Genomic DNA, 24,434 nt, shown 5'->3' on the forward strand with positions numbered 1-24,434 from the left:
ATTATAAGGTGGCTAAAACCCAGCCATCAGCCCCTCCCCCCACCCCCACCGCACAAGGCGGAAAAACTTATGCTTAAAGTAGGAACCCCAAATATCAACTGATTAAATAAATTCATCTAAAATAGACTAGGAAGATCCACCATTTCACCTCTATCCTACAAACAGCACAAATAATGATTTTCCAAATCACAAATGCGACAAAACGACACCATTTAATATTCGGAAATTGGGGAACAAAAGTACGAAGTGGGGAAGTGGCACCATTCCTTCCCCCTCGAAAAAATCGATCAGCCCCAAATGGGGCATTAACCAGTCGTACATGCCCGTATGGGCGCAAACGACTTAAATTCAAACGACCGACCGACAGTCTGGCTACCCCAGCATTGACATAGGAAGATCAATTTTTTATTCAATGATTTAAAAGACATTTGGTACTGGATGGTGGATGGAGCCTATGTAGTAGAAAGGCTTGAATGGAAGGCTTGAATGGAAGTATCAAGGTAGCCTAGACTTTGTGACCAGTCTGAAAGTAGCGAGAGATCTGGTGAAAGACATGATGGAGGAGGAAGTGGAACAATTAAGAGACTTCATTCAACCTCAGTATGTTAGACTTGGAACATCGAAGGAGGCACTTGATGGTGTGATCAAAGTCAGGTGGTTTTATTTTATAGAACAAACAGAAAATTTTGCAGAGTGGTCTTATGTGAAATATGGATTAGACCAATCAAAGAAAGCTGAAGAAATGATGAGAAAGGTAACGAAAGAGGAAGTGAAGATAAAAGATAAATGGGCAAAGGAGAGAGTGAGTGAGTGATTTAGATTTTTAACGTAGTTTTAACAATGTTTCAATCATGTCTACGATGTCTGCAGTGTGACAGTTTATAGTGATGTCTAGCACTGGGGCATCATGCCGCAGACATGTAGCATGATGTCCCACCCAGTCACATTATCCTGACACCAGGCCGACCAGTCCTAACACTAACCTCTTAATGCTGAGCGCCAAGCGAGGCAGCGGTTAGTACCATTTGCAAAGGAGAGAAAGGACAAAGAAAGCAGAAAGAAAAAGAGGACTCTGAAAGACTGAATCAGAACTGGATCAAGGTTCAGGAAAAATTTAGATCGCTGGGACATCCCGACTGGATGCCAGAGAAGGAAAAGAAGGGAATAAGAGAGAAAGTGAGAAGATGGTGGAAGAGGTGGAGGAAAATAGAAGAAGAATTAGAAAAAGAACCCAAAGACCATTTTCAGGGCCACTCATATGCCTCATAAAGATTTGCTTTCTTGCCTAATTTCTTTTTAGTCAGCTGTATAGTTGTTTGTGTGACAGATTGATGTTCATCAATCTATGTCTGTATGTTGTATGTGTTATATATGTCTATGTCCCGCCAAACGTTCTAGGTTTTTCTCCCGCTCTTTAGTCCGAATGAGGTCAGCCCCTTGTTACCAATCTTCAGTACCGTGACGTCACCTTACCTGTTCCATTCCTATTGTCCCTATACAACAACTTCACTTTCCCTTGTCCGTAAACAGACACAAATATTCTCCATGTTAAGTTCCCATTGTCCGTAAACGTGCCCGGGTGTATGTGTGTGTGTGAAAAACCTTGTCCGTAATCGGTGCCCATGATCTTTTTGACTGGGATTTCCATTGTCCGTAAACAGGCTCCCCCGTCACTACTATCGCCTCACGTAAATCTTCATACGACCGGTCGACCTCTGCCATTTTCATCCACTTCTCAAATAACCCGCGAACTCGGGTATGGAACTGAGAGTGTGTCTCCGTTGGCTTTTTCGCTGGCTCTCGAAAAAGTTTTGAGTAGGTTTCGGCGGTCAGCCGATAATGGCAAAGAAGGGCCTTTTTCAGGGTGTTGTAATCACCTACTTTTTCTACTGCTAAGTTCTGATAAATTTCTCTCGCTGCACCTTGCAGAAAGGCCGAAACACCGATTGCCCAGTGTTGTTCAGGAATCTTATGTACGCACGAGAGTTTCTCGAATTTAACGAGGAAATCGTAAACAGATTCTTCCTTTTCGTTTAAACGCGGCATGTTTATCTGGACAATACAGAAGTCAGCAATCGGTCATCCATTTCCTACGGGATTCGAACTGGTGTCATCTCGCTCTCTCTCTCTCTCTCTCTCTCTCTCTGCTGTTCTAGCCCCTACTCGTAATCTTTCCATCTCGAAAGCGTGAAGGATCTCTCGTTCCTTCTCGGCACAATTACCTATTCTCCCGTGCTCTCCACGTTTCTCCTCTCTCTAATCTTCGGGTGGCGCCCTATCCCATCCAGAAAACGTCCTGTGGATTAGAAGGGATGTACAATTTTGTCTCCTTGCTCAATCACACAAGAATTATTACACTCTCAAAGACCTTTCATCAGCTAAATGGCAATTAAATCAGTAGGCCAACTTACACATTCACATCTAAATATTTCATACAAGCTTGTTCTATCATAAAGGCTATAACAACAACAATAATGTCATGACTTCTGATACATACACATATATCCCTAATTCTCGATATAGTAAACTATCAACATCAACAATATTCCTACGCATTTCCTACCTTATCAATTATAAAAGACACATACAAATATAAAAATGCCTAATTACACGTGCACAAGGCCAACAAGGCCAAACTCGGCATAATCCAGAACTATATATTCAAATACAAACAACTACAAGTTCTAACACTAAAAAATCACTGTTCAATTCAGTTATGCAACACGATGCAACATCCTAGCAGATTACACCATCCACTTCGATTCTCTCAAAACAACTACATTCATCAATCGTGCACATTAATAATTCGCTATACGCTACATTACATTTTGATAATTCAGTTATGCATCGAAGATTAAATTTTTACTAATTAAATGCACATAATAACGTATAAATCTTACAACACCTAGTTAAGAAGTGAGACAGATTCGGGCGAAGATATTTTACCTCAGAAGACTTTGTTTCAAATCTCGTCCGAAGTTTCTAGAACTCCTTTTCCCTCCTCTTTTTCACGAGTGCCCAATTTTCTCTCGAAGTACGTGATGTTTCTTTAGTCAAACCCAAAACTGTACTGACTCTTGCAAAACGAATGTAACGGAATAATGTCTGGCTGCGTGAGAAACTCGCCCAAAATTTGTCGAGGCGCCTTAGCGGACAAACGCTGGTCCAGTCAGAACGTTGCCATTGAAATTTTAATGCCATATGTCCAGAATCCCTAATTCACGTGTTGTATCAAAAATGATTGGCCTTCAAATTTCATTTTCTAGGTGTTCAATGTCGAGTTTTTAGACTGTATCTTCTGAATTACACAGCAGTTGTTAACATTTTAAATTCACATGTCGAGAGTTTCAATTTAATATGTTGAATCACGTTGCTTGTGCTGTTCCATTTCGTATGTTGAGTTTTTAGATTGTGTCTGTTTAATTACACAGCGGTGATTATATATTGTATTGTGCTTGTCAGAGCTGTTATTTTTATATGGTGAAATGATGTGTTGGTGTTAAAAGTAACATTACACTTTAACAATTCAAAATAATATCGAGTATTAAGATACATCATTCTTGAATTCAATTATAAGGCGCCATTACATACGTTTTGAAAGTTACCATTCACAGATCGAGAATTAATATAAATTTCTTCGCTAGAGATCGCTCTCGTAAACGGACTGTGTTATTTTTAAACAAAAAGGCTGCTTCTCGTTGCTGTGAAATACAACAGATGAAATCTAAATACTCGCCATATGAAATTGAACTTTCATCACAAACAGTTGCATACAACGTGTGAATTAGGGATTCTCAACATATGATACTGAAATTTCAACCACTGCTGTGTAGCTCAAAATACACACTGTAAAACGTCAACATAGGAAATAGAACTTTAAACCACCACTATATTTTTCAACATATACAATCTTAAATCTCCATCTAGAGAATGGAACTTTATGGACATGTAATTTGATCCAACACGTGCTATTGGATTTCACGACATACGACATCGAAATTTCAACTGCTGATTTCTCATTGGACCATCTTTTGTCCTCTACGGCGCCTCATAAATTTGACTATCTTTGTTTGGATTGGATACCAGTGGTCTCTTTGAAAACTGTCTGAGCTAGTAGCATTCATATGTTATGTCAGGAAATCAACTCCGCAGTGCAACGCTTTTGCTTCGGGCCCCGCGCTCATCGCTTGTTGTTTTGGGCCGCGCGCGGCAAAATTCGCGAAAATCGAACGTTTAGGAGCCCGTAACTTTAGTTTGGTACAGCGCAGAAAAGTCAATATGGCTTGATTAACAGAAAAATATCTCAGGAATAAAACAAGCCATATAGTATGGTCGTGTGCCTTTAAAGACGGAAAAAGCAGAAGGAAATCGAGGGTCACGGGTGGGACGAAGTATTTGGCAGTTACGTACCTTCTCTCTTATGCAGTATGATAGAGAGGGTCCTATGTCAGAACGGGTCATGGGGGTAATCTAAGGTATTTTTGTCACTCTGTATGATTTCTTTTCCTTCAGATTATTGTTTTTTTTTTTTTTTTTTTTTTTCAACATCAAGCTAGCTTGGGGCTCTTTACGTTGGAATCGGTGTTCCAGTATGAAAGCCATGCTACTATTATCTATTACCAATGCTACTATATAATCAAGTTGTAATCAGGATATATTTCTGAGGCCAGAGGGGAAATAATACAAAATTCTCCTTACGGAATAAAGCATAACTATTACACGAATAATTTGTTATAAAAAAATATCAATAAAAAGATAATAATTCCCGCCAAAAGTCGGGCTCTCGTAATGCAGTACTCACTCTGGTTTTACCTCATTAACATATTTTCAGTGAATGAAAAAAGAAGCAACCAAAGAACAAGTAGAATGCGAAGTATAATTTAACCATAACATGTTTCTTTGATGTTATCAATCATATAGTACATAAACAATATGTTCAAAACTAATATTTTCTCTTAAGAACGTAAGGAATAGAAGTTTAGCAATTAGACTGAAAGTGTGTACGGTGACCCATATCTAACATCAAATGTTTACATCTGACGTCAGTTTAAGGTATGAAATTATTCCGCGTACTTGATTGCTATTTTGAATTTACATTTTTCCTAAAAATTGTAAATACGCTGTTCATAATAAGGAAATTTTTATTATATATAGTCCAGTTCAAGTGATGTTGTCTAAAGATATATAGAAGAGGTTTCCTAACATGGATTCTATTTTCTTCTTGCATAGATAAATAATACTTGTGGATGTACTTCGGCTAGCGGGTAATGGGTTGCAAGCATGTACCCATTCACAAGCAGAAAGGGAATTTTGACATTTTATTTCGATTTATCTATAGTGTTGGCATATACAAGGACTACAGGTTAGTTAATTTTATTTGAAACTACCATTCATATCAATCGTGATTGTTAGAAATTGCGTGGCAAGTTTCCCTCTAATGATTCTTTTGCTTCTTTCAGCATCCGTGTCGCCAAGTGACCATGATGGCGATGCTGTTAGTTTGTCAGGGGAATTTTTAGCAGATTATACGAAACAGGCTGAATTATTTATCATCAGCAAGACGAAGGATTCAAAATTGGTATCAGTTAAGAAAGTATATGATGATACTGGTGGAATTTTTAATGTCAGACCGTCGGAATTCATACAGCAGTCCTTGCAAGGCACAGGTGGCAACAAAATGGGTACATACAAGCAACAGGCTGCGGAACATAAGAGAGGGAAAAGAGCACTAGCTCAGAAACATCCGGACGTACAAGCCCCTGCGGCCATACCTGCAGACTACATAGTTGTTGTGGTAAAAGCTGTTCTTGATTCTATTTTATGACACGCACATCTTCCTGACATTTTCAATGCCGTAGCTAGTGATAACAGGCCAAATTTAAAATTTCATCTCAGGTTAATAAATAATGTATTTTTGAGATGGTCATAGCATCAGAAAAAACAAATTAGCAAATAAAGTATACTCATTTTCATGGTTTTTGCTCATAGCAAGTGCAAACAACTTATTTTATTGCCTGTAAAAAGGAAAGAATTCTCCAAAAAGTGAGCATTTTTTTTTTACATTGTATATATCAAGTAATGGAAAGTTTCTTTTAGTTAATTTATGAAGCAGTCACTAGAGAATATAACCACTAAACCAGACTGTTCTTGAGACATAATTTACAAATGTATTTGGTATATAAAAGGAAATTTTGGGGAAATCTGCCTCGACCAATCCAGAATTTGCAGCTTTATTTACTCCGAATTTACAATTATGAGTGTATGTCCAATCCAAAAGCCATATTATGTGTAAAGCTTGTTTTTATTCATGTGAAAGTGAGAAAAAAAAACATGATTGGTAACATCTGCCTACTTACATTTCAAAAGAAATCTATAAGGACAATGTAACAAGACAATCCAGGTATTTATTCCTTTTAAATGCCTACCTATATTAGAATATGTTTAGACTAATTCATAAAAAAATATTGTTTTTACGACTGAAAGTTTACATATAATATTTATTTTTCTAGAATATTTCCTTTGAAAAGTTAAATACAGTACTGAAGATGCTTTTTATTTTTATTTATTTATTTTGCAGTTGCTTTATTGCTTAGTTGGATTGTGCTGGCACATTTTGTTTTAACAATATTAATATATTTTTTAAACAGTGTAAAATAACAATAAAATATCGGACAAATGAAGATGTTTTTGTAGGGGGTATGGATGCTACAACACCCTGAGCTGTTAGTAACCTTAAAAACTTCAAAAGTTACTTTTAAATTATTATAGGGTTGGGGTTCCTATTCTTCAAACAGAAAACAATCACATCTCATCTGTGAAGATACAAGTATAAATTTATATTAATCTTTTTTACTACTACATCAATTTCATATCCAAAGGTATCAAGCAGGTTTTATACTATTTTGTAGCAGTAATAATAAAAACAAACTGCTGGTTACAGGTAGCGGTAGCAACGATATTTATAATCATTGAGTATATAGTTGCTAGTGAAGAGTGACATTTTGTCAGTAAAGTACCTTACAATAAATCACCTTACTGTACTATAAATATATGTATATTTATTATACTGTTAAGGTGATTTCATGTTGTCACAGATTTCGTTGTACAGTGCAACCCCGCTATAACGCGCCCCGCTAAAACATGAATTTGGATATAACGCAGTTGGGGCATGGCTCCCAAAATTTTGTATATTCATTTGCACATGAAAAAATATTTTTTCCTTCAAAGTACATGAAATAGTGCATAAAAATGTATTATCATTATGGGGAAGAGATTGCGTATGAATTCAAATTTAATATGATCCTGACATGGTTCCTGAAATTTTAAATACATGTAAGTGTATTTTTCTCATACCGGGAAAGAACATTTTTTTTTAAGTACGAGAAATAGTGTGTAAAACGTTTATTATCATTTTGGGGGAGAGTTCGCGTTGGAATTTTAATATATGATCGTGACGTAGCTTCTGAAATTTAACAATATCACCATTTTCTTGAAGTGTTACGCCAAAATAAACATCTGAAATGTTACTTATTACTGGTCCATGAGTAAAGTCAATAAGTCGTCTTTGTGATTGTCTTCAACTAATTCTGTATACAGTCATTGCTCAAACAATAGCTAACGTGTTTCTTGTTTAACTGCATACACAACCAAGCAGCAGACAATGCGATGGTTGATAAAAGATTCTGACAGTTTAATAAACATCATAAAACAAAAGCCGCCAAGATGTTTGCTGGGCTTGACGGTATTATTAGACGCAATCAGTTGACCAGTAAATAATGTCCACTTTATTAGCTGGAAATTGAAAGGGTATGAAATTGTAAATGTGTTCAACTGTAATTTTTTTATTTTATAAAAGTGACTCGTGACCATTGCCGGCCTACTGCACTTCTCGAGTTTTACATGTGTATGGGGTTTTCTTATGAACTCGTTATTAATTTCCTATTTTTTAATAAAAAATATTACACTGTTATCAAAAAGCAAGTTCACAAACGCAATTTGTTCTCTGCACTTTGCGTAAAAAAAATTATTATCATTTTGGGGAAGAGATTGTGTATGAATTCGAATATAATACAATCGTGGTGTGTTCCTGAAATTTTAGATACATGTACGTGTATTATTCTCATACCCGGAAAACATACTTTTTTTAAAGTACGAGAAATAGTGTGTAAAATGTTTATTATCATTTTAGGGAAGAGTTCGTGTACAAATTTGAATCTAATACGATTGTGGCATGGCTTCTGAAATGTAACAATTTCACCAGGTTCTTGAACTTTTAGGTCAAAATAAACATCAGAAATATTACATATTACTGATCCATGAGTAAAGCCAGTAAGTCATCTTTGTGATTGTCTTCAGTTAATTTTGTATACAATCGTTGCTCAAACAATAGCCGACACATGTTTCTTCTTTAACTGCATACACAACCAAGCAGCAGACAGTACAGAGGTTGATAAAAGATTCTCACAATTTAATACATATCACCAAAATTAAAAATAAAAAAGAAAGCCGCCAAGATGTTTGCTGGGCTTAGCGGTGTTATTAGACGCAGTCAGTTGACCAGTAAATAATGTCATCTTTATTAGCTGGAAATTGAAGGGGTATGAAATTGTACATGCGTTAAAAATGAAAATAAAAATTATAAATGTGTCTTGTGACCATCGTGGCCTATTGCACTTAGTTCTCGGGTTTTACAATGGTATGGTGTTTATTTATGAACTCGTTATTAATTTCCAATTTTTTATAAAAAAATATTTTTATCGTTATAGAAATCAAGTTCACAAACACAAGTCGTTCTCTGTACTTTGCGCAGTGATTAATTAGTATAGTCGTTTTCACATGTTTTTTCCGATATTCACACAGTATGAAGTAAAAGTTATATGCACGCTGAAAGCATGTGTTGATTGTTAATTATTCTTGCTTTAGTCGTTCAGCCGAATAGGCGTACAAGCGTTAATTATTGGAAATTCACAACGGATAAATGTACACTTAAACGCTTATGAGACAATTTTAGCAGTATGAAATTTGTACAGACACTGTTCATAGACCCTGGAACGTAATGAACCGTACACGTGCTTCGTCTTTCTGAACCTAATTTTGCTGTTAAATTTTCCCATTGAATTCAGACACATAATGATGTGTGACAAAATTATTGAATAGTTTAAATATATATGCAGTTTTTGCAATGGAATTACATATATTATGGATTAATTGCAAGCCCCGATGGTACGATATCAGACGGCAGGTAAACGGTGTTGTTACTCTGTTCATGCTGTATATTAGACATTGAATTCAGACACAATGATCTGGGGAAAAAATTATTAAATATTGTAAATATGTGTGCAGTTTTTCAGTGGAATTAAATGCATTATAGATGAACTGTATGTCACGACTGCATGATAGTAAATGGTGTTGATAATTATACATGCATACTCGTATATGTGCCAATGAGTTGTACTCGGAAAAAGTAAAATACTGTAAAACCCCGCATTAATGCGGCCCCGATATTAATGCGATCCAATTTTGTTTACCCCCATTATCACGTTATAGCGGGGTTACACTGTACTTTATTGATAAAACGTCAGACTGGGTGGTTGCTACCACTACCAGGTGCTCAAGGGAGAGAACTGATGCATTTTCATTAAAAGATGAGACATTAGCCTACCCACCTTAATAACAAATACAGCTAAGCTAATAATATAACCCTATTCCCACGAAACGATGATAAGTACCACAATATTCTTGGCACATTCTGTATTTAGATACATAAATAAAACCTCTCCTGCGTGAAACCCTCCATGGATTTTTCATGAAAGTATTCTCAGAGCCATATCAAATTCTTACCAATAACATATTGTTTAAAAGAAAAGCCAAATGGTTTCATTTGCGCACGTAATCACGTAAAATGTTCCCGCTATTCATGAAATTATCCAATCAAAGTTAAAAGAAAGGGAGGCCCGTAAAGAGGGTTACCCTCTCTGTACAAAAATAGTAAGATGGTGGAACTTGGCCCGAATGAAGTGCCCTCTAGTTACATTGTTATCGCTACCATAGCTTTGTGGTTAAGCCATTAGACTCTTAGCAAAGGGTTTGAGTTTGATTCCCACCATCCAGATTAGCCAGGTATGTTACCATGGTGTGGCCTTGTGCAAGACACTTTTCATGCATCACCATTGTTTCTGTACTTTAAACCTCAAACTGCAGTGTTTCCCTTTACGCACATTTGTGCGTTAGGGATGCATGCTGGAGAAAATTGATGCACGTTTTGTTGCCATGCATTTTTTTGATGCAAAGGATGCACATAATGTGATCAGGATTTATTTAACATCCAATGGTTTAGATGAGGGATGGCATCGTGTATACTTCGAGCATAGGCGTAGTCTGGTTCCCTGCTTTGTATGCCCTCTGCATTGCACTCCACTATTCGTGCAACTCAGGGAGCATACGAAACGGAATCAGACTCACATGTGCAATGTATTGAATGAGTAGCTTCCCCTAATCACGAACTAACGCCATTTCCATCGAGCTCATCAAGATGTTGTCCAGATGTTTAACGTGAATGCTTGTTGCACTAGAAAGTGATCACCAGATTAAAACGGTGTGGACTAAGAATCACAAGCGAAGAAAGTGAAAGAAGCAGAACACAAAAGAGTAACTGTGGATCTAACTTTAATGAAAAACTGAGAAAATAATTTCTTTGACTGGATTACGGTAGAGCCATTGGAATTACCGTTGTGACTTCTGATCACGTGATTGCAAATTCTGCATAAGTGAATAATCCTTTCCTGACAGGGTTTAAAAATTTTAAAAAAGTCTCCCCTTGTTCGTCACAAGATATATGGAGAACACATTATCACCCAAGACATTCTTTGACAACAAAGAAATCAGTAAACTTGTTGAGACAAATGCGTTATTTGGATTACAAAGTCATGGGGTCATTGCAGATTTTGTTGGTTTTTAACTTGCTGCAATGAAAGAAAGATCTTAAAGTTCACATATAACTTATTAGAAAGAAGATTAATCATTAGCCCATTTGATTTTTGGATAAATGTGTTCTTGGACGAAGTACAATGAAACCGATGATAGTACACATTTTATGACAGGCAGTGAATTAACTACTATTTGGTTAAAAAGATTTATTTGGCTTTTTGTATTGGCTTATATGTAATGTGTTGGTCTACAATATTGCTGCAAAAAGATTATAAGGAGACTTAAAATAAAAGAAAAATGAACTAATAAAATTATTCTTTGAATGGACATTGCATTTGTTTGTTAATTGTGCATGCTGGTTTATTTGTATTTTGAGAGAGAGAGAGAGAGAGAGAGAATGTTGCAATAACCTATTTCAAGCTGAAAAAGTATGGGTGAGATGAAAATTTGTCAGTACATTTTTGACCCCCCTCCCTTTTTTATTTGACCCCCAGGTCTGAAAACAAGGTGTTTTTTTACCCAGAATTTTACACCCCTAGGTGATAAACTGAAACTATAATCCCTTTAGAAATTTCAACCTTATTTTGTTTGTTCACCCAAATTTCCTAAGCACATGTCCATGTGGTGAGTGAATTGCATGAGCGACAACTGCCTGCATACAATATACTTGACACAGTACACTTCTCCACTTCACTGCTTCCCTTTTTCTAAAGAACCACATGTAAGCATATTGCCGAAATGGGTAAAAAGCATGACCTCTTCTGATACAGGGGTCAGAACCCGCAGGCCGGATCCTGCTCACGAATGTGTTCTGTCTGGCCCTTAGGGCAAATTAAAACAACACAGAAATCTGGCCTGTGAAAAGTAATTATATTAAAGAAATTAGAAATCTATTGGGCTGCTTGGCCGAAAAAGATGGTGCACCCCTGTTCTAATACATGACTCTTTTGATAAACATAATAACAGTGTTTGTAAATTGCAGCTTTAGACATAACTGTTGATTTCTTAGTGGTACTTGCATTTACAGCAAAAGTTTGCAATAATCTTGGTGTCTTAATTTTCTTTTTTCATGAGATATCACACATCTTGTAAGTTATGTAATGGGAGAAATTAAGAGAGTGATTGTCAGGGTTTTACACTTTTTATCTGGTTAGAATTTGTGCGTGCCATAGATCAACAGTACAGTTTCAAGACTACACAGCTTTACCAATATATTGTCATGCTAAAAGTACAAAAGCCAGCAAATATTTATATATGAAATAACCTTGCACCAAAATAATAACAGTAACTTGTATTTGAAAGAGGAACTCCCAACTGTCTCCATTTCCATGTACTCAGAGAAAATTATTTTTAGACACGGGTGCAGGTCTGGTGATTTCAAAACTCACAAATCTCATATTTCACATACCCTGATTCCAATTTCCAATGTGCTGAGAATTTCTCTTTTTTAAAATATTTGCAACACAGTGATGCACTTGCTGCACCTCAAATAAGAAAAGATGAAAACAAAATCATATTAAATGAACTTGTATGCGTATTTAGAGCTATAAAATGAAACAGTGTTTTCTTCCAGGTCCTTTGGTCAGCTATTGTCTAATTGCTTCAGCAATTTCCTTCTTTCTTGGTGGATCAAGTGTTTATGGTCTTCAGTATCCGAAGCATGTCTTGATTTATACAGTTGCTGTTTACACTTTTGATGTTCATCAGTGCCGCTTAATGTGTTAACCAGTGATTCATTACACTAGTGTAGACATGAACAAGAGACAGATGAATTATTAAACTTTAAACATCCTGAAGAATGCAAAAGCAATTAAACAAGACCATTAAAAAAATATAAATACTTAAGAGTTTTGCCAGAATCATTTTTAGTCACTCTTTCCTTTTTCTCTTGATTACACCAAAGGAATGCTGATTTTGATTGAAGACTCAAAGTTAACATAATCACATTTGATTTCTTTATTGCTTATAAAACCTCAAAAGAAAAACATCCTGCATTTGGCCTTAATTCTCCAGATTACAGCAATAAAATAATCAATTAACATCTTGTCACATATACATGTCAGCCTTAATCCATTATGTAGCCATGCATTATTGCACTGGTAGCAATGATTGCTGAACAGTTCATGCACCCATTGGACTGGTTCTGATATTTTTATGTACTGCACATAAATATCCTAAATGGTATTTTAGAATCACATCAGAGGTCTCGGAAATGCTTAATCATGTGTATTTGGATGCCAATGTTTTGTCTTGGACGCCGAAAATCACTTTGGCGGGAGTCCTTGGTACGCATGTAATAGGTGGGCTGCAAAATTCAAGACTTGCTCGTCCTGCTTCAGTCACATGCTTAGTGGGAAAATGTGTTGATTAATTAGCTGTGCTGATATTTACAGTGGCTGAAAGACCCATTGATGTACATGTTGCCATTATGAGAGTACGTCAAAAGAACATGATTCAATAGCTGGGCAGCAAGTTCAAAGGCTTTGACTTGTGGCTGGGTGGGACAATGTATTGATATTTACTGTGATTGAATTCAGAGGCAGAAAGACCCAGAGATGTACATGTGGTCATTGATAAGAGTACATCAAATAAACAAATTTATTATTGTGCTAATTTCTGAGCATAGCAGAATAACTTTGGAATCAAGACATGTTGAGACTTAGACAAAATGCCATTCACAAATTTGAATAAGTATTTTGGGGTTAAACAACAAACTGACGAAGACTGTAATGAGATTCAGAAGAGTACTCAAGTTACTAGAACTGATAGTTCGAAATGGACAGTAGCTAAGTGTAAGAAAGTGATGCCTAGGTTAGTGCTTGGAATAAGACATTCTTTGGATTGACAAAGTTTAGTCTCACTCTGAAGGACAACAAGAGCTATGTCGGTGTTATAAAGAATGTAGAAATTAAACTCAGTGGCAACCAATAGTTCTTCTAATTTGCATAGTTTTTGGGGAGGGGACTGCAACTTACGCTGGAGGGACTCCTATTTTTGCCAATATGGGAGTCCTGGACTCCTAGGTTTAAAATCCTAGCAAGACCTCTGCACATGTATTTTAAAGCCATGTGCGCACTAGTTATAGTAACTAAGGTAATCAGTTTGAGTACTACATTCATATGTCACATGCTTACAAGTTTACAGTTTTCAGTAGTTATGTAAGTAGATGATCTTCATAGGGGTGAGGGGCATACATGGGGATAAATATTAATAATTTGTCAGTCTTTCAGCATTTTAAAAATAAAAATAAATTGCCACATTTCATCAGTACAATCAAAGTTTTGACAGGAAAATTAGGTTTTGTTTGTCAAGCCCAATGGGCACCTCACTTAGAATAAAGGTTATCAGATTTTTTTGAGTATTGTTTCCACCAATTTATGAATCAAATGATCCATTTTTGTCAAACCTCCATTTTAGAGAGCTATAATGCTGGGAGATTTAGGGTGCAAGGGACGTTGTATGCTCAAATCTGATGCTGCATCCACCTGTTTATTTAAAAATTCATAAATTTAAAAAAAACACTATGGTCAAAATGTCCATATTTTTGGATGGTTATATATAATAAAACAAACTTGAAAATATCAATTACTTAACCTGACATGAAGGGGTGAGACTATTCATCAGTGTCTCAATCATCAATACTTTTGCTGTAATGATACATGTATTGATAAGAGATGGAGAATCAATACAGAATGATACTTACCGTAAGTTATTTTACTCTTTAGCAGTCAAGAATATATGTTATTAGTTTGCCTTGTTATTCTTTCAATATATAATTCATCTTAAACAGCATTTGCAGTCCTAGACACTCACTTTTATTAGCAAGACCAAAAAAGACTATTGAGAATACTCGCTCACCATCTGCAAATTAAAACAAAGTAACACGGTTTGTAATCCCCCCTGCCCCCCAATTCCATGCAAATTATTTTGACCCAGCAGCATGTTCAGCACATGTAATATGAAATACTTTACTCATCACTTAATAACCACTTTTACACTAAGTTTTTATTTTGAATTTTATCTTTTCTACTTTGATCGATTTGAAAGGTCATTGGAGGTTATTTGTTTTTGTGGTCCAGGTTGAATAATAACTACCACAGACCTGCCAACTCTTACGATTTTACCATAAGTCTTATGAAAATTACCCTTAAAATACAGACTTACGGCATAGAAGCAAAAGCTACAAAAAAAAATTATCGTTGCTGAAAAATCAGGAAAATTTGTTCATCTGTGTTTGATTTGGATCTGGGATTCATATTAGAAGTAGTGAAATAGGTCAGAGAACCAGACTAATTTTACAGCAGCACATCAGATGCTTTAAATTGCACCTGTTTGTTCATGCGAATCATCTGCATGATCAAACTGTTGATCGTAGAATATTTTTTTAAATGTCGTCCAGCAAGTGATGCATGTCAGACGAAAGGGAAAATAAGCCTCCTGAAAAGTGTTAATAATCAATACAGGAAAAATAAAAAGGAATATTCAGATTCTTGTGTATAAAAGCTGGAAGGGACACAATTATGTTTATTGGACATCACATGCCAATTTGAGTATGACTCGTGGCGGGAAATGTGCCGTCATCATGTGAAATGGAAAAAGAATTTCCAGGAATTACAGCAGGTTGAGAGACGGCAAGAAGCCATTGAACTGCATAGGGTTTGGAACTGAAGTTTGTGCACTGTACTAGTGGTAAATAAAGTCTACATGTACTTTACAAACTTTTCAGTTAAACATAATGTTTATCTTTGCTGCATGTTCCGAATGCCGAACTTTTAGTTATGTTTTCCAGCTTTACAGTAGTAGTTTGACATTTTGTTACACCTTACTGTAAACTGGTCAAACTTACAGAAAAAAGTCAACTGCCTTATTGAGATGGACTCGTCAGGGTTGGCAGGTCTGCCACCAGTTTGGAATTATTATAGCTTGTTCCTTGCGTGACAAACAGGAAGTACTAGCAAAGTAACAGAGAAACTTAGAGCAAAAGTCTTTGATATGTAGTGCTAAAATAGAGATGCTGTAAGGGTAGTAATTGCGTGAAATAATTCAAAATTCATATGAATTCGCACACTTGGAGAACAGTGATACCCGAGAACTCCCGCAAAATAGCTGAAAGTCTTGCATATGCAAATTTCTCTTTTTATGCTGTGAATGAATGTGCTGATGGAATAAATAAAATTACCACAGGATCAGCATGAAGCAGATTTTAAACCACTTAAGTTCATCACCTTGTGTATAATTTTAAAACAATTATAGAATAAGACAGGATGTTATCAATAGTTTTCCTTCTTCCTTAACTGATACAGGAAGTACAGTGTGATAGATTTTGTTGGTGTTCATCCTCATTCCCATTCTCAGATTTGTTCTAGATGAGATTTTTTTGCACGAGGAAATTGCATTATTTCTTCTGTTTTGAAGATAACATTGTAATGTCTTCCAAGTTTAAGTGAGACATGAAATTGGTAATGAGATGTTTTCAAAGCATTCATGCCATGCAAAACAATGGGCTTGGTGGCTGAAGTGAGTTAAATGGAGCCACCATAAAATAGCTTAAAATGTTGAATAAAAGTCACTGACAACCAACAGGTACCGTATTTTCCGTCCTACAAGTCGATGCAGAGTACAAGTCGAATTGACCAATTTTGTAAATTTTCTATCCTTCGTCCATATATAAGTCGATTTGGAGTATAAGACGAGACCAGGTCAATAACTTGGCTTTGTATTTTATACTAGTAACTTCCAGTTGCATGAATATTGATGGTATCGTTGTATGATATTCCATATTACCGGCAATCGTGAAATTGCATTACCGATGCTAACATGCTTGTGATTTTACTTCTGAACTGCTATATTGTTATCGATTGACACAGCTGAATAAACAGTCCATGCTTGTCTTATTATAATTGAAAGCACATCCATGTTGTAGTTCATTTTATTACCTGTAGTTACGAATAACTTATACAAACTTGTCATTTTCTATCGTAAGTTTGAAAGTCACGGACTCCGTTAAATTGATTTGTCTATATATATATATATATATATATATATATATATATATATATATATATATATATACACACTATTTTTTAAGTGTTTGTTCTGTTTGGACTTGGATATAATTAACATTTTATTACTAATCTATTCAATGCTATAACCCACTATTATCTTTATCGGCGAGTTCGAATACAAAGTAATGGGTATGATCTCTTGTCCTTATAACAAATTTTGTATCGACAATGACTTCAATAAAATGTTGACAGATTTTCATTTCCCTAAAAAAAGCCTCATTTCCCTACTGGCAGCCTCGCTGATTTGACCTAATCTGTCGATTCTTGACCTCAGTCTGGTTTCAATTATAGCCAAAGCGCTAAGCATGTTTAATTACCGTGTAAATAACACTGCTTAGCCATGTGGTTGTTGTGACAATGTACATCGTAATTAAAACGAGAATGAATTGTTGATTTAGAGGTGTTTATTGATAATGGAATATAGTAGGCTCGTAATACACGAGGATTATCACAATCGTCAGGTAACTCAAAATACCGTCTTTTTTCTCTTTGCAAAAGCTACAAATAAAAACCGCCCTGAATAAAAGAACGATCTTGTACACGGACAATTTTTTTCATCTCTCACTCTCTCTCTCGTGCGCACACACACAAGCACGCGCGCTCTCACAATATATCTGATTTTAGTTTAGTTTAAACCATATTTGTTTTAATTATGATATCCATTGCACCAAGAGCCACGTGGCTGTGCATGCTATGAAAAGATTGATCAAAATATACCGAACTCATTAAAATGTGCCCGTACTATAGCAATGAAAACAATACCCATGGCTAAATTCATTATTTACATCTAGAGAAGGGAGTGGGCATCATTTCCTGTTGTACTTAATCCCATTGATATTAAAAACGGGTAGCGTAATTGATGCGGATTAATGATAAAGAACAATGGGGTACCGGCAATATGGTAACTAGTATCGGTAGCTAAAGCCAATATCAAGGTCTAAACAATTGCGGCAACTGGCTTTGATTGTTGTTCGAAACCAAAGACCAATTTATCAACAACTGGTATAATCAAAGAGAGACACCGAATTGTCAGCTAGTTAAGAATGAATATAGGTGAAGTGTTGACATTACAATTTGCTTTAAACTGAATTGTGAAACTAAAAATCATGGATCACTGGTGATCTGTGAGTACTGGTAGTCCATCTGTATATCTGATTTTAGTGTAGTTTAAACCTAATTTATTTGAGAAACTTTGTCAAATACAATTAGAAACATATGATTTGGGGGATTCAGTAGAATGCATGATCTACATTATTTTATAAATAATCATAGAACGCTCGAGTTAATATGGATTACATCCCTTTGTAGGATCAATTGGATCAATAAAAAAGCTATGCTGGTAATTGCTCACGTGTGTCCAACATTATACTGGAAAATCAAATATTAATGGACCAGTTATTTCATCTTTTTTTCAGGAACAAACAATATGCTTTGAATTAGTTGTTGTTGTTGTTGTTGTAGGGTTTAACGCCATTTTTCAGCACAAGATAGGCCATATATGGCGGCCAGTATAACTGGTGGAGGAAGAACCCTGGAAAACCCAGGAAAGAACCACCGACCCACGAGAAGCTACTGACAGGCTTTCCCACGTACCCATGCTAGCCGAGCCTTGGACTCGAACATACGCAGAGAGAGGTGAGATGGCAGTGATCCAGAACGGTGAGCGCTTTAGACCACTCGGCCACTCGGGGCCCCCTTTGAATTAGTACAGTACACTATAGAGTATAGACCGTAAGAGTGCTATGCGGCCCGGTGAAGTTTTTAGCGGTACGGTAAATTGTTTTCTTTTATTTTATGTTTGAGAAATAAGAAAAAAACGCAGAATGCAAAATAAATAATGACAAAACTTACAAATATAAATGCAGTCATATTAGTTTATGACAATTTATTGACATAGTAATTTAACATGAATTTGTACTTCTATGTGACCTGTTTTCGATTATGCTGATTATAGAGCAATGTCAATAGCATACCGGATACTGTAATCCATGTATAAGTTGATGCAATTTCAATGACACAATCCATATATAAGTCGATTCGGAGTATAAGACGAAGACCGAACTTTCAAGTCAAAAAGTATCGACTTATACGCCGGAAAATACGGTAGTCAGTTTCAAAGTATTTTTGTTCTCTTGACATCGATGAGAATTGCATATAAATATATGTTAACTTTATCTCTACCTGTAATCTGCATACTGGAAATACAACCTGTATATTGACACAGATAAAGGGGCACCACCTACCTTCCAAAGATAGAAAGACCATCAAGTTCATCTGTGTATCGATATGTATCGTATCGTAGGCTGTGCATCATGAACCATACTGATACATGGCACATGTGTATCGTTTCACCCCTACTAACATCTCAGTGGAAGCTTGTAGGAAAAGAAATGTGATAGGTCATTGAAAGGGAAACTATCTCCACATCAAAATGATGCACAAATTATTGAAACATTGCACATTGAATGTGAACACCTTTAAGAAATAAAGGACTATGTATGAAACTATAACATAATATATTATAATATTTACAAATTTTACCCAAGGTTACATTGGGTAACTGAAAGAAAAAGTAATTTGCTCTGTAACACGTTCTAGATTTACAGCAGGTAGGCAAATTAGTCGAAGGTGATTTATGATTGATGTGTGCCAAACGTTAAGTGATGTTGAACTTTGGTACTTGTTAAGGGTAGAAAATGCACTCGTGCTTCTCTATGACATTAAATGAAATATTCTGATTAGTAATGCAGGTAAACATGTTTTTTAATAGCAGCAATTAATTATCCTGTCACTATTGCTTAGCTGATCTATTTTCAAGCCTAATATGGACCGTCTGTATGATGTGAATAAAATTTTACACATCCCCATTTTTCCTCCGTACTGATTAATCTTCATTTCTGCCTAGACCAGGAAGTTTTTCAATTTTGGGTTCTGCTGTTTGGGATGTCTTCCGCACCCAGTCTTCACCTGGGTTATGGGAGTAGTAGTGGCCTACATTGATTCTCCAGTATTTAAATGACTGGCTGATTCACCATTTTCATTCCCTTCATCAGGCTGTGTTCCGCTCTTGCATCACCATAAGTTGGGTCTCCTACCCAACCTCGAGAAGTCTGAACCAAAACTTGGTTTGGGTTCCCTTCGATTGGGTAGATTGAATCCTGGCTGTCCTAAAGACACTATGAGTGAAAACTTGTATCTGCTCATCTTTATCTGTCCCTTCTTGGAACCTTGAATGCCTCAGCTGAATTGGTTTCCTTTAGGATGTCTTCACATGTGTCCTCTACCATTCCTTCTTCTGGGAAGGTGGAAACCTCTCAGAGATTCTCTGTCAACCCTGATTCCTTTAGCACCAGTTTTTCACCACCATTTGCTTTGATGGATGAAGTGAGACAGATTCCTGATGGGTGTCCATATGCATGCACCCAATCCCCATTCCTATCTGTTTGCAGATGCATCAGATTCAGGGTGGGGAGCCCATTTAGAGCCAGAGGGCATAATTCTACATGGTTCCTGGACTAAGGCCGTATAGTCCCTCCACATTCACAATCTAGAAATGAAAGCAGTATTTCTAGCATTGCAAGGGTGCATCAACCTAATGAGGGGCTGATGTGTCATGGACTCCTCAGGGCACCCCGTTGTTAGCGCACAGGTCAAAAGTGTGTCGCATAAACTATAAGCCTGTAATCTTATTATTACTTTGATTGATAAATGTCTCATTTCGAATGAAGTAAACAAATAGTTTGAATCAGTTTCCAGTGAGCAGATATCAAAGTGTGTACACTCTTAATATTGAGTAGAAATAAAGTAATGGTTTCAGTCACTGTTTTCATTGAGCAGGCATCAAGGTGCTATGTATGCAGTATAAGCCTAGAAAACTATAAATACCAAATTCATTTTGTAAAAATTTAAAAATCATATCTAACCATGGAAAAGACTGAGTCGCAGAAGAAGAAAGAGCATATCATAACTGATAGATATCGATCTAGTAAACACATGATGTTGCAATGTAAAAAATGACAGACATTATAAAATGAAAATCATATTAATTTTTATAATTGTTTTGCCTTGTTTGTTTGACTTGATTATGCACATAACGTTGCAATTTGAACAATGATATAAATAATACACTGAAACTCATTAATAGTATTAAACATTTTTTAAATAGCAAATATTTGCTTATTTATTTGATATAATAACATTTATAATTTATGCCTTGCGCGCATTTGCTGGTGTGCTTTTGACCTATGCGCTAACAATGGGATTCCTCTCTTCAGACAACACATCTGTCGTAGCCTACCTACAATGTCAATTAGGTCTGGAACCTTTTCCTCTGGGCAGCCTTAGAGAATTTCACAATCTGAGTCTGCCACATTCGGGGCAAGACAAACATATTAGTGGACAGCCTGTCCAGAAAAGACTGAGCTGTCCGCACAGAATGATCTCTTCACCACTCAGTAACAGAATCCCTGTTTTCCCTTTGGGGAAGACCTCTGGTGGACCTGTTAGCGACAAGCTCAACAACAAACTTCCATTTTACATGTCTCCTGTCCCAGATCAGAAATGAAGGGTTGTTTATGCATTCAGCTTCCAGTGGGATTGCCCATTCGCTAATCCCTTCCCACCTTTCCGACTGCTAGCACACGTTCTGCAAAGAGTGCAAACCTCAAACTGCGTGGATCATTCTCATTACCCCATTGTGGCCCCAACAACCATAGTTCATCGATCTTCTTGACCTCTTGATAGATCAACCTAGGTCTCTACCACACAGCCAGGAGGAGAATCTTTTGTGACTGGTGCAGTAGGAAACACGTTGATACTATCTGCCCTTCTGTAACTTCCATTGGTGATTTCCTTTTGTTCCTTTTTGAGATCAAAAGATGTTCAGTATCCATTATCAAAGGCTGTTGAGCTGCCATCTGCAACACACTTCACAGACAGCGTTTCAGATCCGCATCTTGCCAATCTTATAAAGTTTTTTGAGCTACAGAGACCTGTCTCTTGGTCACTTTTGCCCAGAGGGAATCTTTCCTGTGTTCTTTGGTCCTTATGAACCATTGAGTGGAGTTTTCTTTTTGGATCTCACACTCAAAACTCTGTGCTCTTCTCACCCTTTCCTCGGCAGGACGAAATGAAATTCATAACTTGACCATTGACTATGTCTGTTTTATCCCCTTGCTCATAGAGATTCCCAGTCTCAGTAAAATATGCGCAGGGGATGATCAGGATTGACTCTTATGACCCGTGCGTGTGCTTGGCTTCTTAATGTCTCGAAAGGAAAAGGTAGGAAACATCTCTTTCTCCCTATTAAAGGCTCTGTAGATATTTCAGCTGCCTCTGTCTTCAGGTGGATTGTCATGACAATCAAGCGAGCCTTCGAGTCTCTCACCGATTGAGACCTCACCTTTATGAAACTTAAAAGACCACAAGGTTTCAGCCATTGCTACCTCTTGGGCTTACTTTAATTATTGGACACATAGAGAACAGGCATTATTTCTCTGGGTCCCATTGTTTTGGCACAGCATCTTACTTAGAGAGACATGAACATTCTGTGGAAGTGTACCTCTCCCTCTATGGTGAGTACATTTAATTTCTGTTTTTGATCAGTTTGACATTAGCCTACCCACCTTAATAACAAATACAGCTAAGCAATAGTGACAGGATATGTAATTACTGCTATTAAAATATAGTTTTTTTGGTAACACTATTTAAATTTACCTGTTGCTATTTCCGAAAACCCCACCTCCCACCTTGCTCTATTATGTTGCATAACTGTCATCTGTGAAAAGATGACATATAGGTACATCTATCTTCTGCACATGACCATGTGACAGAGTAGTGTGCAAAAGGTCAAATGGGTCATACTTACTTTTTCTACACTCTGGGAGGATGCATTCACATATTTTCAGCATGAAACTAGATTAGCTAAGCAATGGCGACAGGTAAATATTGCATAATTAAAATTAGTTTTACCCCAGAAAAAAACTACATACTTGTTTATGAGTTTAGGACATTAGTTTTTCATTTGGAAATTCCTATTTTGTTGACAACTTGGAATGTTTTAGAAAGGAAAGTGACTACATTCTGGTTTGATTGTTGTGACTTAGCTTTTTATATTAATTTTGTTTACTTAAAAATTACTCATTCCTTCTTTAATGTTCAAAACAGAATCAGTCTTAACAATGTGTTCAGTTTTTAATTTTGGTGGATTTATTTATTTAAAATATTCACTGGAATTGCAGAGTACTCAAAAATATTTTTGGACTGAATCATTATTTTAGAATGATTGTGAATTCATTCAAGGATCTTTTGGATTATATTATCTTTTTTTATTACATCAAGACCATTAACACAGTGCCTAATTGGAGGCCATTGGCACATTAGCACATTAAAGACTTGAGGCACAGTAACTCATTCAATATTCATTTGCCTCATGACTAGACTTAATTTGGAACGCTATAATTTTGGACTTGTGATAGAACTTTTAGAACTGTTTTGGATTCTGCAAGTTCTTGTTAAATTTTTACTTTGTTTTGTAGGGAAATAAATCATTTGTTGAATTGTACAGAGCTTGTTAATTTTCACTGTTTTCTGTTATGTAGGCTGAAAAAAAATATGGTTCCGGTTGGCTGACAGTTCCTGTTTCTCATTGTTGACCTCAGCACTTTTTTCCCCTTGGTAAAATAACATTAACAGAAAAATCACATTATATATAATATTTAAAACAACAACTAAGAAAAACACCTGCCGAAGACTTATAAAAATGTATTTGCAGCTGATTCGATTGGCACTCAGCATTAAGAGGTTAGTGTTAGGAAAGATCAGTTTGGTGTCACAATAATGCTACATGTCAGTGGCATGATACCTCAGTGCTAGACATCACTATAAACTGACACACTGCAGGCATCATGGCAGTATGACTAAAAATTGTTGTTGTTGTTGTAGTAGGGTTTAACGCCATTTTTCAGCACACGATAGGCTATACATGGTGGCCAGTATTAATAGTGGAGGAAGAACCCAGGAAAACCCCGGAAAGAACCACCGACCCACGAGAAGCTACTGGCAAGCTTTCTCACATACCCACATTGGCTGAATCTGAGACTCGAACCCACGCAAACAGAGGTGAGATGGCAGTGATCCGTAACGGAGAGCGCTTTAGACCACTCAGCCACTTGGGGCCCCACTAAAAATTGTTAAAGCTACATTAAAATTCCAAATTGCACACACACACAAACACTCGCTTAATCATAATCAGGGATTTACAAATCCACTTGCCTGACTCTGGATAAGCTCAAATTCAGTTTAGGCAAGCTCAGATTTACAAGGCATTTGCTCACGATCAAATCCAAAGAGGAGAATACCATAAATTTTAGGTAATGTCACTGGTCAGGGTAAAAAAAAATTAACTTAGTGCAAGCTATTTTATTGACAAGGGACCATGTTCAT

General features: G+C 36.4%; 1 protein-coding gene across 4 annotated transcripts in view; it reads left to right on the forward strand.

Moving 5' to 3' along the window:
- Positions 1-5,251: 5,251 nt before the first annotated feature.
- Positions 5,252-24,434, forward strand: part of LOC149787795 (receptor-type tyrosine-protein phosphatase R-like) — a 160,566-nt gene continuing 141,383 nt past the window's right edge. For all 4 annotated transcript variants that reach the window (XR_016424101.1, XR_016424103.1, XR_016424102.1 and 1 more), the window contains exons 1-2: positions 5,252-5,362; positions 5,460-5,794. Coding sequence is in view for 1 of the 4 variants with exons in the window: in XM_089974000.1 (XP_089830126.1) it covers positions 5,281-5,362; positions 5,460-5,794 (417 nt within the window). In the remaining 3 variants the exon portion in view is untranslated. The remainder of the gene's footprint in view (positions 5,363-5,459; positions 5,795-24,434) is intronic.

Source organism: Sinohyriopsis cumingii, chromosome 11, assembly GCF_028554795.1.
Source record: "Sinohyriopsis cumingii isolate HCF-2022 chromosome 11, ASM2855479v2, whole genome shotgun sequence".
NCBI classification, from domain to species: domain Eukaryota; kingdom Metazoa; phylum Mollusca; class Bivalvia; order Unionida; family Unionidae; genus Sinohyriopsis; species Sinohyriopsis cumingii.